Source organism: Phyllopteryx taeniolatus, chromosome 8, assembly GCF_024500385.1.
Source record: "Phyllopteryx taeniolatus isolate TA_2022b chromosome 8, UOR_Ptae_1.2, whole genome shotgun sequence".
Classification (NCBI taxonomy): Eukaryota; Metazoa; Chordata; class Actinopteri; order Syngnathiformes; family Syngnathidae; genus Phyllopteryx; species Phyllopteryx taeniolatus.
In genome coordinates, this window is record NC_084509.1 from 28,876,578 (window position 1) to 28,893,997 (window position 17,420).

The 17,420-nt window shown below is 45.9% G+C and overlaps 1 protein-coding gene across 8 annotated transcripts in view; it reads right to left on the reverse strand.

The window, feature by feature from the left end:
* nbeab (neurobeachin b) overlaps positions 1–16,958 on the reverse strand; it is a 202,183-nt gene extending 185,225 nt beyond the window's left edge. For 2 of the 8 annotated variants that reach the window (XR_009789828.1, XM_061782802.1), the window contains exon 1: positions 16,398–16,958. Coding sequence is in view for 7 of the 8 variants with exons in the window: in XM_061782802.1 (XP_061638786.1) it covers positions 16,398–16,604 (207 nt within the window). In the remaining variant the exon portion in view is untranslated. The remainder of the gene's footprint in view (positions 1–16,397) is intronic. The other 6 variants (XM_061782795.1, XM_061782798.1, XM_061782796.1 and 3 more) reach the window with 6 other exon arrangements.
* Between the last annotated feature and the right edge of the window lie 462 nt (positions 16,959–17,420).

Consider the following 17,420-nt stretch of genomic DNA (forward strand, 5'->3'; position numbering starts at 1 on the left):
ATAAAATAGTTGGGGCACTCTTAACTCAAGGTTCCACTGTAAGTTACGGTTATTTACGCGCTAAAATGGAAACGCCACAGCCAAGAGGTTAGCGATTCCACAGGGAGTTAAAATTGGAAAATACACAATGTCTCTGTAGAACACAACAAAGCGGAAACAGACGAGCGAGCGAGCGCTCCAGCGAGTCTTTGTCACGTGTTCACCTTGCAGCAACTCAAGCAACACATTTATTATAATGTCGGCGGCAAGAAGTAAAATAAAAACGCGATTAGGAACTCGGGAGAGACTTTGCCGCTGTAAACACCGTAAAGCTGCGTTTCTCATCAGCCGGGGCGAGTCTGGCGGTTTGAGCTCGGCGGCGAGGCCGCAGCATCCCGGTCTTCCGATAAAAGAGGACGACTTCGGGTTACGACGTTTCAATATCGCGAATGCCGTCCAGTGAACTAGTTTGCGCAGCAATAAAAGAATACTGCTAACGTTAGCACAGAATATAGCACATCGTGTCAATTTCCGACATGATGTGCAATTTCGTAGAAACGAATTACACTCTGTACTCCACCAGATGGCGCTTTTTTCCACATTCAAAGCTGTATGCGAAATTCCACACCTCTTTTTAACGGTTTCCTCGTAAAAGTAAAAAAAAAAAAAAAAAAAGTAATATTTGTATCAAACAAAAATATATATTACAAATCAAATCTGACCTGCTGACATCTTTGCTCATAAAACCCAAATGTTTTCAGGAATTGGCGTCACTGTTCCAATACTTCTGGAGGGTAGAGTATACCCTCTTCAGACCACAAACACAACCATGAAGACTCACAACACGCAAAAGAACATCAATGCTGCTTTGTTTCAATCCCCCCCCCCCCCCCCCCAAAAATGTTTTGAGCCGACGATTGACAAAGCTGAACCAACCACGTCTGATTGATGCGCGCAGGTCAAAATCGGGTGGTTAAATTAGCTGCTGAAATGGGAAATATGGCCCGATAACAGTGGAAGGTCTACGGAAACATGACTTTTGAATCTCACTGCACATTTTGTAAAGCCGAGAGAAACATGTAACACCAAATAAATCTGCGCATACTGACAATATTTGAAAATGCACATGGATACAATATACAGTGATAACTGTGAAATAGGTTTTAGTGCTAAACCTGCCTACCTAATACATTGACAAACATTTTAAATATTTCATTGCTTAATGTCAAATAGACAGCAACTACATTACGTATTTTGCCCTTTTTTCCCTCTCATAATCTCGACAATCTGATTTTTTTTTTGACATTTTTTTCCTGAGCTGAGGCGGTGGCTGCATTTAGATTTCACTCACTGGGGAAGATAAAATCATACTAAAAATCTTTGCCATCGATTAAAGGAGCAGCGGAAAGGCCACGCCGAAAGAGCAGAGAAATGCACCTGAATATTAAAGCCCCAAAGTTAAATTGCAGTACAATATCCTAAATCAGACCATAAGCAATTTGCCATGATGATCGGTGGAAATTAGAAATGGATGAGGCACATGCTTGAGTTGCCAATTTTATTTGCATTATCGGGCGTTGGGCATGGAATTCGAAGTAAAGAAAAGAGTTCCCAAGTACGGAAAGCACTTGTTCTCCCACCTCTGCAGTGTTTGACGGACGTCAGTTTGATCGAAGGGCACATCGGCGCGACAGTTTCTGATGCTTTCAAACTACAAAGTTCCATCAGTTTACTCGTGAAGACACAAACAAAACGACCTTTTCTACCCATCAAGTGTGACATTACACAACCGCGTACATTTTAGTGGGCCACCCAGGTCAGAAGATTTTGTCTCTACGCGAGCTGTTATCCATTTTGCCGCAATTGTAATCACAATCGGGCTCATTGAAATAATAGCACCCCCTTAAAAAAAGGTTTCTCAATCAATGACTCGGCAGCTTGGCTGAGCGAAGATCTGCCATTTTCTTTTCGGGCAAGCGACACAAAATCACGATGATGTCAAAGCCAAAAGCTAAGCCGAGCGGCATTAGGCATTAATACATTACAATGATCGGCTTCGGTGTCGTTCGTTGGCTTGGTGATGAAGCGCTGCCTCCGTGAGTGAAAATCCAACTGATGATTTGAATGTCTTTATGGCAACCCAAAGTCGCGTTCACATCGGCACATCCCTGTGTTGCTGTTTTGAGGGCGATCAATGATCCTTGGGGTGCAAAGCATGCCACAGTAATGAAATAAGATCATGTTGTGTCAAAATGGCAGGTCTCCTTTCAAAGCCCAACTTGTGGGCAACACAAACTATCGGAGAGTGACGATTACATAACTTGCTAAGAAATTTCCTCCGATCCAGTCACCTTGACAGGAACGGCACGGCGCGGCGCGGCACTCGCCGGCGTTCGGCCTCGTTAATGCAGGCAAAGACGCGTGAGCTAATCCCACAATGCTAACAACGGAAGCAAACATCTTGCTCTCCATCTGTGGACGCGGAGGCAATAAAACCGAGCCCCTCTAATTCCCAGCTAATTAGCTACAGAAGATATGGGGCAACAGTTGTGAGCCGCTGTTAAACTCGGCGACCTTGACTTCTAATTTGCCTCCCATCAAGACCACACCTCACAACAGAGAGAATACAAAAGCCCATGGCCCTTACTTTGTTTTCGTACACCAATTGACCAGGGATAATAAACTTCAAAGATCTGTTTCTAAATACATGTTTGGAAATAATAGCTGAAAGACTCAGCTATTGACCGGCGTACTCAATTGTGGCGATATAGTGTGAAACTCTTTTTCACCATTTCTGTTTTCCTCAGCTAATTTTGCTATTTGGGTCAGGACACAAAAGCTACGGAAGCTGATAACTACAAATTCAACCGGTGTCTGGTGTACCTGCGATTGGCCGGCGACCAGTTCAGGGTGGACTGCCCGACGATAGCTGCGGTAGGCTCCAGCACGCCCGCGACCCCAGTGAGGAAAACAGTGTCTGGTGTAGCTCTCTGAAATGACCAGGTCCAAGGTTCTCCACGCATCATTGCATTCATTCATTCAGCCAATCGCAGGGCACATCGAAACAAACAAACAAACAAACAAACATTCGCACTTACGGGCAATTTCGAGTCTTCAATGAACCTAGCACGCATGTTTTTGGGATGTGGGAGGAAACCAGAGTGCCCGGAGAAAACCCACCCAGACACGGGGAGAACATGCAAACTCCCCACAGGCCGGGCCGGGGATTGAACCCCGGTCCTCAGAACTGTGAGGCAGATGTGCTAACCGTTCCGCCGCATCTTTACATGCCATACTCAAAGTTTTACCGTTAGCTCACGTTCTAATCAGCAGCAGACGAGCGCCATTAAGCCACTGCTCAAGCAATGGTCTCCATCGCAGAGGCGTGTCGCTAAATGATGTCCGTCTAAAAAGGGTGCTTCTGAAACACCCTAGCGTGGCTCTACCTTGACGGAAATACTGACATACAAACAAAAATTGTCAGGCCAAGTCAGATCGCAGTGCAAAACAGCCAAACAATCGCTGCATTCGACAACCGATGTAGCGAGCACATTGCTTCATTGGCTTCATGTGAATGTACGAAATGAAAAGAGCAGTGAATCTTTTGTGTGTTTACTGGAGCCTCAGCCTCTCTCTCTCGCTGTGATGTGTATGCTGTCTGTGAAGATGGCAAAAAGAAAATGAATGATTGAAACCCCGCCAGCCTGGAGAAGGTTTGGGATACTCACTCAGCAGACTTGAAAAGCATGAAAGAAATATGCGCAACACACACACAAAAAAAAATGAAATGATGTCTCGGAGGCAGTTGCAAACAAAAAGAAATGGTGCTGCTTTGGCATAAATACATTTAATGGAAGAATTTCATCAGTCACAATCGGTTCAGAGCAGCTAGTTTCTAATTTGTCTGTCACATGTCTATGATAGTGTAATACTCCCATGTCCAGAGCAATGTGGAGCAAGGAAGAGAATAGAGGGCGGGATGCAGACGGTGGAGGGAAGGGTCAGAGGTGATCTGCGACAAAAGAGCACCGGCTGAAGTGAAAGGGAAGGTTAACAGCACGGCAGTGAGTTCAGCCTTGTTGCACGGTTTAGAGACGCCAGCAGTGGCCAGAAGAGGAGAGCTGGAGGTGGCCCGGTGGAAAAGGGTTCTTTGGGAGCGATGACGATGGACGGGATCAGGAATGAGCTGATCAGACGGGAAGGTTTCCAGACAAAGCTGGAGACGCCACATCGGGATGGTTTGGAGGGACGGCAGCTATATCGGCGGAAGGACGCCGGGAACGGAAACCCGCCGAGAAGGAGGCAGAAGGGAAGCCCGAAGAGGAGATGTACGGACGTGGTGAGGTACGACTTGAGGAAGACGCAGCAGCAGACAGGAAAAGATGGAAGAGGATAAAAAAGGCTGCGGTGACCCCTGAATAGGGTTAAGCCGAAAGGGAAAGATCATGTCTATCGTAACAGAACACATGAAAAAGTCTCGAAGGCCAATGGCTTCGTCATTTGGGTTCAAAGCAGCAGGTGAATTCTCGGGCTCCCAAACGGAAGCGGCTATCCTTGACACTGAGTTGCCGGGCTTTTCCCCCACTTCGCCTCGGAACGATGGAGTGTGGCACCAAAGTTTGATCACGTCGAGGATTCGAAGGCCAAACGTCATCGTGCCTATGAACATTCGCTTTCATCCAGCTCACGTCGAATCCATCGCAACTGGACTGCGCGGCAAATTCTCACAAGATTTAACAGGAAGTTGGCCATTTTCAGGTCAATTCAAGGGGTTGTACGCCGATGATGGGGTTGCCGGTACTAAACAAGTACCGCGGTACGTCACCGGCAAACACGATGCCGCATTTTTTTTTTTCACTTCCGGTGCTTCAAAGAAAAACGCAGCGACAGCACTCTCCAACTGTGTCTAAAGTGGCCGCCGCCTTTTCCAGACGAGAAATAGTTAGAAACTGTCGTGCTCCTGCAAGACCAAAGTAACGAGGCGCACGCAGTGTCATCTGGAATTATTTGTGAATGAATAAAGAAAAAGAATAATAATACGATGAATTTCAATGGTTTTATCAGCTACGATTCCACAGTTTCCGAGTGTTTGCCCCGGTACCGTCGACAAGCAGGCGCCTGCACGCAAAGTCAAAACGGAACGTCTCGTCGCCTCATTTGGCCGCAGAAGGTAATCATTTGAGAATCCTCCGCGCCATTCGGGCTGCGAGGCAACACCACAAACAGACACCTGCGACACACCGGCGAATGCATCAGAGGCAAAGAGCCGACTGGAGTCGTTTCATCAATCTGCCACCCGGTGGATGTGTGTGCGTGCGTGAGCGTGCGCAAAGGGTGTGCTGTGGTGACTGATGGCTCTCTTATGGTCTTATTTGGTCTACTGTGTAATTACTTGCATCAACACAGCCTGTCAGCCTCAATCTGCCGAGCATCACAAGCAGAATGCCGCTCGCCGAGAGCGGGCCAAACGTCAACAAAGCAATCGTGGTTGTTCGCCCAGACGCGCACACACGCACGATCGCACGCCAGACGCTGTTGCGGGCTGCTAAACCAACACTGCAGGGCACAAGCACATTTCGCCTCGCCATCTTTAATTGGTTGCACGGCCTCAATAGGTTGGCGGGAGGGATTTCCTCAACTCTTGGAGTAAAAGCGTCTTCGTGGAAAACAAACAAAAAGCAAAAACGTGTAATGTCATCTGAAGGTATTGAAGGCGGAAGAGCTTTGTGGCACGAAATTATCAGCGGTGTCGTTTTAGCATGTTGCTTTCATTTGACAAATTGACTTTGGAGTCTTGCTGGGTAACAAATGGAAATGGAATTGGTTGAATTTTGCGAGGGAACAAAGAAGCAAGCGAGAAACAAGAAAGTCCGTCCTCGAAGGACAATAGTCAATCGCGAGCACGAGGAGGCGGAGGGGTCGGAGGGGTCGGAGGGGTCGCAGATTCTACTTTGATCTCTGCGGATCGCTTTTGCTCGACGACAATAAATCAGGCGAGAGGGAGCCCCGGCGGACATGTCAAGCAATAAGTGAAACTCCTAATTGAATTCTCCCGGAGGCTGGAAAAACACGGGACTACGAGCGTACGCGCTTGTCGAGAGTTTGGCCGTCAAGCTCCGGCTAACAAAGGAGGATTTCCTCACTAATGACAAGTCCGCTAATAGCTGCTCCGTACCGTATGCGGGTCTAAAAAGGAGCGCATCGACATTGGAAAAAAATACTGGTCCAACACCATCTGTCACGGAATAGAAAACAATATTCTGTTTGTTGTTTGTTTCGAAACCCTTTTTTCCCCCAAAGATAATGGAAACTGGAAATAATCCATTGTCAAACAGTGGAACCAGAAAAAGGAAAAGACGTGAGGTAGAGAACGAATCTTGAAAAAACACGAGAGCCGAGCTACGCCATTGTGGGAAGACATCAGTCTTCGGACATCGACATTGAAGTCGAACTTTTGCTGCTCGTTTGTTAAAGTAGGTTTAGAATGACTGCAGCAGCTATCCTAATTTACGTTAGCCTGTCTGTGGTGTTTTGCATATGTTAGTATTAAGCTAGCTGACTTTTGTTCCATGAAATGACATTTTATTGTTCGGTTGCACATTTTGGTGTTCAAATATACGATGTTGAATTCTCTCCTGCTTTACATGTGAGATTTCGAGTCAATGACGACAGGGAATGACAAATAAACAGCTTGAAGCGAGCACACGTTGTCTCTTATTTGGAGAACTGTGTGGAATTCATCAATCAATACAAGAGCGCAGAGTGAAACCTCGCGCTTATCCATTGTTGGCTCTTATTAGCGAAATTCACCTTTTCCCGAATTGGCCATTCACAGATTTAGCCATTTTTTGTGTGTGTTTTTTTTTTTGTGCTTTCTATAATGCTCTAAAAAGCGTGCCAAAGCCCGGTCTAAGTAGGAATTGGTCTCAAGGAAGTACCGACTGAGTGACCAGCTTTGCATGTCGGGGACGAGCCTGGTAAATAAAGAGCATTTGGTGTTGTGTATTTAAAACAAGCGTACAGTGTAACTTTGCCCCAGAAAAGCTTAATGCTAACACGCAATGCAAAGTGCCAAAGTCTGGCTAACGAATAGCCTATTTAAACACAAGCAGTACACACGCAGAGGGACAATATACTGTAACTCACACGCATAGTGTCTATTCTTTTGTCTCCGTGACAAATGACACTACTGCAGCTTATTGAGTCACTTAGTGGTGAGCGTCTTCTTCTGTGTGTTATGTTCTGTATGTTTGCATTACATTGCCCCCCGGTGGTCAAGGCGCACACACCACGAAGCGCACAATGTGGGGCGTTCCGTTCACTTCAATGGCGGAAGATGATTTGCGATACGGTTGTTTGACATTATAGTAGCAAGCAATGGAAATGACGAGCTCAGAAGATCATCAGCGCTCTGACATTGTCTGCTTTCATAACACGAGATAAAAGGGAGCAAATAAATACTGTCTGCGTTGGACATTTCTCCAAAGAGAGCTCAAAACATGTGCAACGACTTTGAGGCGAGAAGCCTGATTTGAACAATCTCCACGGCTAACACTGTGCATTTTGTATTTTTTTTATCAGCGGGGAGACGTCCGCGCGCGCTGTTCCATGCAGGCCGTCTAATTCCGTGCCGAATCGTCTTCAAGAGAACGCCGCAGCCCTAATCCTCCTCCGCTGGCGACTCGGGAGCCACGGCGAGGCTCTCCAGCCAGATGTTCCTTTCAGAGCGCTGCGACTAATAGCATTAGCACGAAACACAGATTTAGCATCTCGCCGTTGCTGAAAATCTGGGCCTCCGTATGCCAACAAAGTGAACGGGACACATTTCTTCAGCGAAATAAGACGGCCACAGCACCACAAAGTGTGACTAAATCAGGGGAAGCGACACACTCTATTAGGATGAAACGTTCTTAACGCAGTTATCATGATTCGTCACCAAAGATATATCGGAATTATCGGAAATACCGTATCACGACATTATTGCAAGTAATGTAACAAAAGCCCAAAAAGTCCACAGATCAACGCGGCAAAAGCATTGCAACGCAGTTTATTTTGGAAACAAAAAATAGGAAGTCAGTTATTTTTTTTTTTAATCAAAGAAAGACCAAAGATCAAAATGTACGACTAATATCATAGTAACATATGAAATAGTGAAACATGAATATCTCACTAATTGGAGGCTTTTGTCACTCGTTGAATCCAATATTTGACACACTAAGTCATGTTTGTCAATGCTAATGGCTTTGGCGGAAAAATCCCATCAGAAATGTTTCCTTTCCATCCGGCAACTCCACACGCACAAGCAGATGACTGCCATGCTGGCAAGGGCCATCCTAGAAATCTGATTTCAAGATGAATTTTGAGCTCACATTATTCACAGGTCTGGAACTCCTAAATTCCGGTCGGCTATATTCAAGCCTTGAAATGACTTTTTGTTTTTGGTCAACTTCCTGCAATTGTTGCCCGTTCCCGCTTGAGGCTCCAGACTGAGCTGCGTCCACTACTCAAGGACTTGCCGTCGGGGACATCTGCTAAGTCTTCATTTTGGAGGAGGTGGCACACTGCACGACATTTGCGCTATGCGCCATGACAATCAGTTCAGTCACTCTTGCAGTTGTCCCTTTTGCCCCAAGAATAAATCTGACATCTTTAGGGACGAGAGTTTTTTTTTTATTTTTTAAATGGTTATGGAAAACATTTTCTTCATCTCAAAAGGGGAATTGGAGCATTGAACACGCTGAGTATGTACTGTAAGTATGTCCGAATGGCCGATTCTTAAAAGATCTCGTTAAAACATGGAAGGGAGGGTAATGAACCATAAAAAAAAACAAAATTGGATTTGTTCATCAAGCTGATCCCTTGGTATGAATCAGTGTGTCATCCGGCGCTCGTGGAGTCCTTCAAGCCTCACTAGCAGCAAGCTACGGAAACATTCTAGAACGGAAACATCTGGGCAATGTATTTAAAAAAAAAATATATATATATATATATATATATATATATATATTCCTTGGCATTAAAAAGCCTTTGGAGACGAGGGTGGCAAGATGACCTGACCTCTTGAAAGGAAATGACGTGTGCATAAAAAGGTACCGGCAAACAGAGCTAACCCGAACCTGCCGTAATCTGCAAACCCGCATTCACGGCACACATCATTAATCGCAACTGTGGAATATAAATATGTCGCTTGCTGTAATACCCACCGCTTCAGAAGCACCGTTGATTGGTCGTTTCCGACTGACAGATGAAGACATGTCGCTTTTCCAGACACCCAATTACAGCACACAAGTGGAGGATGTACCTCAAGGCTGACTTTGGTTCAATTAAAAGAAAGTACGTATGGGGAACCATTGCGACATCCTAAGCCATCTGAGTGACTACCTTTGGTTTAGTTTCACTTCGAGTGAAAAATAAAAATAACAATAGGATTGAGATATAAATTGCGTCCGAGGAAATCAGTCGCTCGCAAGCACAATCCTCTATCGGGATACAAAACCACAGCTGATCCTCAGAAATGGAAAAATACCGATCCGAACTGATATGATTGACATATGTCACGTAACTTACCGGTGCCTTGCAAGCTCCTCCTTGTTGCTCTTCACACTGGCGCAATGAATATATGTTTAAGTCCGTCAACCTTATCGTGTTATGCCCAACCCAAACCAACAAATATTCTTCACTAGAAAACTGATTGCTCGCAGTATTACGATGTTTTTTCTCCAATAATTTGACAAAACACAACTGAAACAACAAATGCTCACAACCTTTAGGTAATACGTCAATACAGCGGAGCCTCTGAACTTAAGGTCCAGAAGTAAAAACAAAAACAAAACAAAACAAAACAAAAGAAAAGAAAAGAATCTACCACCTGAATGAAAAGGAAGTGACGCTACCTCCCAGTTCTGGGGACCGGGGTTCAATCCCCGGCCCCGCCTGTGTGGAGTTTGCATGTTCTCCCCGTGCCTGCGTGGCTTTTCTCCGGTTTCCTCCCACATTCCAAAAACACGCATGCTCGGTTAATTGAAGACTCTAAATTGCCCGTAGGTGTGACTGTGAGTGCGAAGGCTTGTTCGTTTATGTGTGCCCTGCGATTGGCTGGCAACCGGTTCGGGGTGTACCCCGCCTCCTGCCCGATGACGGCTGGGATGGGCTCCGGCACGCCGGCGACCCGTGTGAGGAGAAATGGGTGGATGATTTCCGTGATCTCGTGGGAGAAATGAACGGGGGAAATTCACACAAACTCAAGGTCAAACGAACTCCTGGAACATTGCGGTTCAATTGTAAGGGCCCGTCCTGGCAGACGTCTAAAATAGATTTATTAAACGCCAGAGCGGGTCTGCGTGGATAGTTGTATTCTCTACGGCTTCTTTACGTTGTGTCCCGCATATTGAAAGAGCGATGAGGAAGGGCCTTGCTCAAGGGCACGTGAAAAAGTTGGCTGCAAAAGGTCTCGCAAGCCAACAGCCTCACCGATTGAAGAACCAGAACCCTTTAAGAATACCGCAAGGCGTGTCGGTTTTGTTTGTTGTCTTTTTGAACTAGAAACATCGAATATGATGTATCGATTCATTCAAATCGGTCCCTGACTGCTTCGGCATTCTCTCTGCAGTTGATTGTATTTTTTTGTTTGTGTGTGCGTAATTATTTCTTTCTGCTCCAGCTCTTTGCATTAGCGGCACGGGCGCCGCCACGTCGGCGCACCGAGCGATACGACTCGGCCCGATCGCAGATGCGGCTCACCTCCATACAAATGAGCACTCGCGCGCTGGGCTTTTGCCTTTTCGTGGCGGGCGGCGACCAAGACAAAAGAATTGAATTGAGAGTTTGGTTGACCGTCAGCAACAGATTCCACACGTTTGTCTCTGACTGTAAATGAGGTTCACGAGTTAACAGTCTTTAGTTCAATCTTTAGGGTGGGAGACGTCAGATGAAGCTGTTAAAGGCAAACAATAGATGACCCCCTCAAATCTCCTCCTCCTCTATTTGGAGACCTTTTTTCTCGTTTGACATCGGTGGCTTCTTTTACACCTCTTTCAAACCAGCAGAATTTGGACACGGTTTAGCTGCGCGGGGGAAATTGAAAGACGTCTGATTATTCCCAATGTTGGCTGGCAGTGTCCTGGAAGCGCCGCACTTCTGATTGGCCCACGAGTGGATGGAACCAATTCAACTGGGATGTTCTTTTCATCCGCCCATCGCTCACAGGCGCACAGTCGAAATCTCTGAAGGGAGCGCACGGCGCCGATCTAAACCTCCGCCGTCGCTCGGGGGCGGACGAGCGATGCCGACCTGGCCTGAGTAGAAATGAACAAATGTTGTCTGGACCAGGAAGAAATATTAGCGCGACAAACCCACAGACGCGCGCTAATTAGCCCGGACATGGTGGCGTTCATGTGGGTCATCAATCAAGAGCTCCAGCCCCCCCCCCCCCCCCCCCCCAAGTCAAGAGCTGAGCCACGTTGCCATCATCTAGCGCTTGAAAGGTGAAGCAAAAAAATCAAAAATGCCAAAAATCAGCGGAACGACGACTTGTGTCTTGAAAAACTCGTAAGGGTCACGCGTCACTCAAGGCACGCTCGTGTTAGATGGAGACGATGCAAAGTTGAGATGAAAAATACAAAAATATTTCCTCTTCTTAGTCTTCTCCGGTTTGCATCGTGGTTTTTTTTGCATCGCCCCCAGTATGCCATTGTGGCGTGCAAATTATGGCAAAAGCCAAAACCGCACGACTCTCACAGACACTAAATAGGGTATAAAAGATGATTATCATTTGAATATTACTCTCCTTCTGAAATGTTATCACGGTTTATTGGTAGACCCGTAAATCCCGAGCCGCATCAGTCGTAAACATTCGCCCGCCAAGCTAGGAGAAATATCCCAGAGTACACCAAAAGCTATTAGGATACTCCATGAACATCATGAACATCTCACCGGGGTAATTCCGCACGGGCAAATATGAAGGACGGCCGCGGTAAGAGAAGCAGACCTCGCTGACACGGAGGAAACGAGATTTGCTGGCCTTTTAAAAATGGCTTCAATAAAAAAAAGAAAAAACACTGGATGTTTGTTATCAGTGCGAGCACTCGGGGACTTTACCAGGCAGCATTTCCATTTTGCTGATGATTTGAAGAAAAACCAGTGGGGGGGGGCCGCTTGGAGCGTAAAATTTAATAAGAGGAGGTTTTTGAAAAGTCACGTATTACCACCGGAATACTGAAAAAAACGCTCGTCCGCAAAAAAAAAGGGATGCGTAAGCGGTGCCTCGACGTACGAGTTCAAACTGTATCATAAATACATACGCGTGTACGCAAAGAAGATGGTCGTAACTGCTCAGTCAGCTGCAGTAGTGATAATCATTTTTGGCAGAGGCCAAAGAATATACGCAAGTACATGTGAGGATTGTTAGATTGTCCGTAGCAAGATCCGTTGCCTCATGACAGTTCGGGGCGAAGCTTGCTTTTAAGGTCACGGCTTGTTTCGCATTGCGAACAGATCGGGAAGAAAATGCAACAAACAGAAACAGATGACAAAACAAAACAAAAAACAACGCAATTCAGGTTCTTGAGCTGAAGAACTTTGCCAAGCCCTGCCCTCCTCGTGTCTCAAGGAAATGACCATCTCTTGGTTTCAAAGCTTCAAAGCTCAACAACACGAGACGTCCTTTTTATGATGAGGAATATTCCGACTTGGATCTTTCTAGGTGTTCCAGGGCAGAAAAAAATGCCAAATGCCAAATTGGATCCCGTGAGATTGCGCTGAACAGCATTGTTATTTCTCATCTGGTCGAGTCAAAGTCAAGCGCTTCTGCAATGAGAAGGCAAACTTGCAAGGAAAGACGAGAGGCCGAACGCGCTCAATCGAGCAACGCGAGAGCCCGACGGATACGTCCGCAATCTTCCATCTTGACAACCCACCAGGAAATAAATACAAGGGTGAGTTACTGCTGGCATATGCGCCACTCCTTTACGACGGACGCAGAGATGCGGTGCACGCGAGCGGTGGAGAAACGCAACATGCAGGCCAAAAAATGGAGATGCTTCGATAATCAATCGATTATTTGACTATCAAAAGATTTGCCAGTTACAGCAACAAAGACGATCGTTGTAAAGACGTCAGCTGGTTAGAGTAAGAGCTGCCCGGCACAGGATTACAATTGAAGGATGCGCAGAAGGTCAATATTTGCTGAAATCATTTCTGCGGTAATAATACAACTCTGGGCAAAGTTGAATCGTAAAAGTGAGAACTTTTTGGAACTCGAGGGATTGGCGTCGTCTTAGGAAAACCTTGTGTAAACGAGGCGAATGGAGAAAAAAAAAAAAAAAGGCTACTGTTTGCTCAGGAGATTTCAAGTCATTGGACGTCGCGGGGTGGAAGTGATTGTCAGCCAGCCGCAATATCCCACAAAAATGTTTTATAGCTTTGCACGGGACAACACTGCAGAAATAAAATGTGAAAATGTACTCTCCGCTCAAACTCACTCAACATCCGGCCATTAATATTGAAATCACTGGCAACAAAAGTGAGTCTACCCCTTGGTGAAAATGTCCTAATTGGTCCTAAGTAGACATTTTCCCCACCCCGTTGTCATGTGACTCGAAAGCGTTACAAGGTCTCAGGTATGCTGTATTTCGTGTTCTCGCTATTGTACTCTCTCATACTGGGCACTGGAAGGTTAACAAGGACCCTCATGGGGTGTACTCACTTTTGTGAGATAAGGTAACAGAAGAAAAATCTCGTTATGGGTAAAGGCTAATCCGGCTTGATGTCGTTGTCCATTTGTTTGAGTTTTTGGCAGAGAAGTTTTTGTGCAGAAACGAGAAGGAAAACAGGTGGCTTTGTCGCTTGCATTATTCGCATCGAGTCCCCAGATGGCTGAAACCGATCGCTTGAAATGCGCCCCAATGACACAGATTGGACTCAAATGAAACGACAATGATACAAAAGTACTGTACTGTACTGTAAGTACATGTCAAAAAAGAAATCAATCGTTGGCTTTTTCTCTCCTTATAAAATCGTACAGTATGTGCTCAGTTACGGAAGAGAGGCGAAGCAAGATTCGATTTTGGGATTGATTCAATATTCTTTCAGTCATTCTAAGTTCACCTGCTCCCCGTTTGCTTGAAATGAGGCCAGAATCGTCTTGTTTGTTTGTGTACTCAATTGTGCTGTAAAAAATGTTTTCCAAAGTTATGAGAAGATTTATTGTCCGGCGATGAGACAGTCACCTCACTCCATCCCGGAAGAGGTCTCGTTTTTCACTGCATTTTTGTCCCCCCCGGTCAAGCGGTCAAAGCGCTTCGAGACCTAACAGAAAAAGTGTTTTGTCGCCATCTTGTGGCATCTATCGGCAATTACAACCCTTTTTTTGTTTGTTTTTTTTGTCTGGGCGTGCGCTCAGTTCGTCACGTGACCGACGCACTGACCGTGATGCCCTTGAATGTGGGAAAGGGAGAAATAAGGAAGCACAAAGCGCACACGTAAACAAAAGCTGTTGTCGGCCACAGCTAGCGCTCACAGAAAGACGCCGGCGCCGCACGCCGCGACCCGCCTCTTAAAGGCACACAGCCACAAAGACACTGCAACACGTAAAGTATTTTCTATACATTTTCTGCTTGCATTTTGTGTGCGTGGGTCTTCGAAAACATTCATGATGTGTTTTAAAACGTGTTTCCATAAGCTTAAATGGGTGCAACTATTAATTATATACTATATAATTATTGATATATTATATAATTCTATACTACTTTTTAAAATTTTGAAATATATGGTCTCAATCTTGGCTTATTGCGGGTCGGCCTTGAACGCATCTCCAGCAATAAACGGAGGTGGAGTGTAGTGTTTTGTTTGTGTTTTTTTGTTTTACTCGGATCGATGTGGCTCAAACAGCAAACGTCGTATCGCTTTGTCTTTTTCCAATAGGAAGTGCACGAACGAGGAGAACAAATGTGTGCCATTGTTATGCCGCACGCAGCTTTGCGAGTAATTGTTTTGATTACACGAGCGTGTACCGCGGTTGTCTATCCGCCCGTTGCTTTAACGCGCCTGGCATATCGTTACGATGCCACGGCTAACTTTATGACGCCGCGCATATCCTTGACGTGCCATCCGCAGCAGTGCGATTGTCTCGACTTCATTTGGGACCGTGTGAATTGTAAATGCGGCTTTAGTCCTTGCTTTTGCTTCGCTCCTGAAACGAGCGCAACGGAAATACTGCAAGAGATTTCAAAATCATTGGAGACTTTCCACGGGGAAATCAATCAAATGAGCGCAATCGAAACGACGACGATGCATGCGAGTGCCGCCGTGAATGATCAAATCGATCCGGCGTCTGCGCGTTTTTGGTCAATTGGAGCGAAGCGGGGCTACGCAGCCTTTAGAATGATCATCGGGCCAAGAAGCGATTGTCGGACGTCTCTAAAAGATTATCCTTTGGGGTGTTTTGTTTCGCCATCTGCCCAGAAAACGGTTGGGGCCGACAATCGTAGTTGTTAAACCTTTTCAATATTTCCGATGGCAAATCCTCCTCTGTGTTTATTCGAGCTAATTTATTGTGACGTGAAACTAATCCGCAAAGTCGTGGAGATTATGGCTATGTGTGTGCGGTGTGTAGAGTCGTACAACACACACTATAAGTAGCAACGTGACAAGTGGGCGCCATCTTTGTGGAATAACCCGCCCCCCCCCCAAAAAAAAAACATGGAACGAGCACTTCAATGCCTCTAAAATCCTCCATAACAAATGCATTCAGGGAAAAAAAACAATTCCGAACATACATGATCTATTTTACTTCCCACAAATAATGTTCCACTTGCGCATTTTGACATGTCGACTTACAGGATTGATTTAATTTAATAACTGATCTTTTGCTCCTCGTGTATTTTGAAGCGCTACGGTGTCATGTCGTGTCATGCTATCTATGCCGGCGACGTATACTGACAGGCAGAGCAATTCATGGCAAGATGTCGGAAAGAGCATCGATCGTGAGCGACAGTGAGGCGTGCAAACTTTTCGTTTGGTGCTATTATTTTTTTTTCTCATGTGCCTTGGCTCAGTAAAAGTTTGGAAACTGCTGAAAAAAACAAACAAACAAAAAAAAAGCCTTCTGTGCAGTCATCAGGACTCTTTTCAAGGGCAGGTGATAACATTTGAATGTTTCGTATTCATTTAGCCAGCAAACAAAGTTGTCCGAGTTGGAAACGATCTTATCTTAACTAAACGATCTTCCTTCGTCACTCGACTCTGCTGTGCAATTAAAAGTGATTTGTAAATATTTAGTTTTGGTCGTGTCAAATATGAAGATGTCAGTGCGTTGCTTTGCTGTGACCCAAGAGACTGTCATCATTAAATGCTGGGACCAAACATCCACTCACATGATAAAGAGGGCGGGGGGGGGGGGGGGGTAAAAAGAGTTGCCTCACCAAATTGAGCACAGTCTCCACTATGTCCCTGTTGCTGACCTCTCGGGCTCCAATGAGTCCGCCGAGAACCGCAAATTTGGTTTGAATATCCCGGATGGGAACCGACGGGTCGATGAGGAGCAGCGCGGATCCGGCGCCGGACACGGCCGCCTTCTCGCCGGCCCCTGGCGCAGGCGCTCGCTCCGTGATGGGCACGCAGCCCGGCATGGTCCCCGCCGGTGTCCTCGCTCGTCTTCGGAGTGTCCGACGCTGCTTGTCGCGAGGCGAGCTCCGGGAGAGCCGAGAGCGAGCGAGCGAGAGACAGCGAGAGAGAGAGAGAGAGAGAGAGCGCGCGCAAAACAACTAACCCGCACTACGACGTTCCATTCGGCGCAGCTCGGATGCGACTTGCTGGGGTCTCCGGAGCCGCTTACAGCGCCCCCCGCCGGCAGCTCCCTGGAAGTGTCCCCCGAATTTCGCCGAGTTCACTTCACTTGAATGGCGTGATTTGAGTTTTTGGGGGGCTTGGTGAGCTCCAGGCCAGGCGAGACCAATTTCGCTGTTTTGTGCGTTTTAAAGCAATTTCTTTCCCGCAATAATAAATGAACCTTCTTGTAACCCTGTTTTTTAAATTTGTTTTATTTTTGATACAGCAGCACCTCTACATTCAGGCACCTGCACAGATATTTTTGTGGGCAGGTGCTCGAGCCAATAAAAGCGCACCCATCGCAAAAAATTATTCATGCGATTAACAAAAAAACTTACAAAAGTTAAGTTAAAAAACTTTGAACTTAAGTCATCATTTTTTTTTCACACAATCAACAAAGTCAATTTAAAAAAACTATTAAAAAAGGTGAAGGGAGGCTACGGCGCATATAAAAAGTCAGCACACCCCTGTTTTTGGAAGGAGGGGGGCGCTGGTGGAGCGAGGCGGAAGCATATGTAATTCTCCCAAGGACTTCAATTAATGCCTGTCTTGAGTTCAAATTACTTAACAAATTGAATTAATTCAAATCAATTCAAATTGAAGACAGAGAGGGTTTT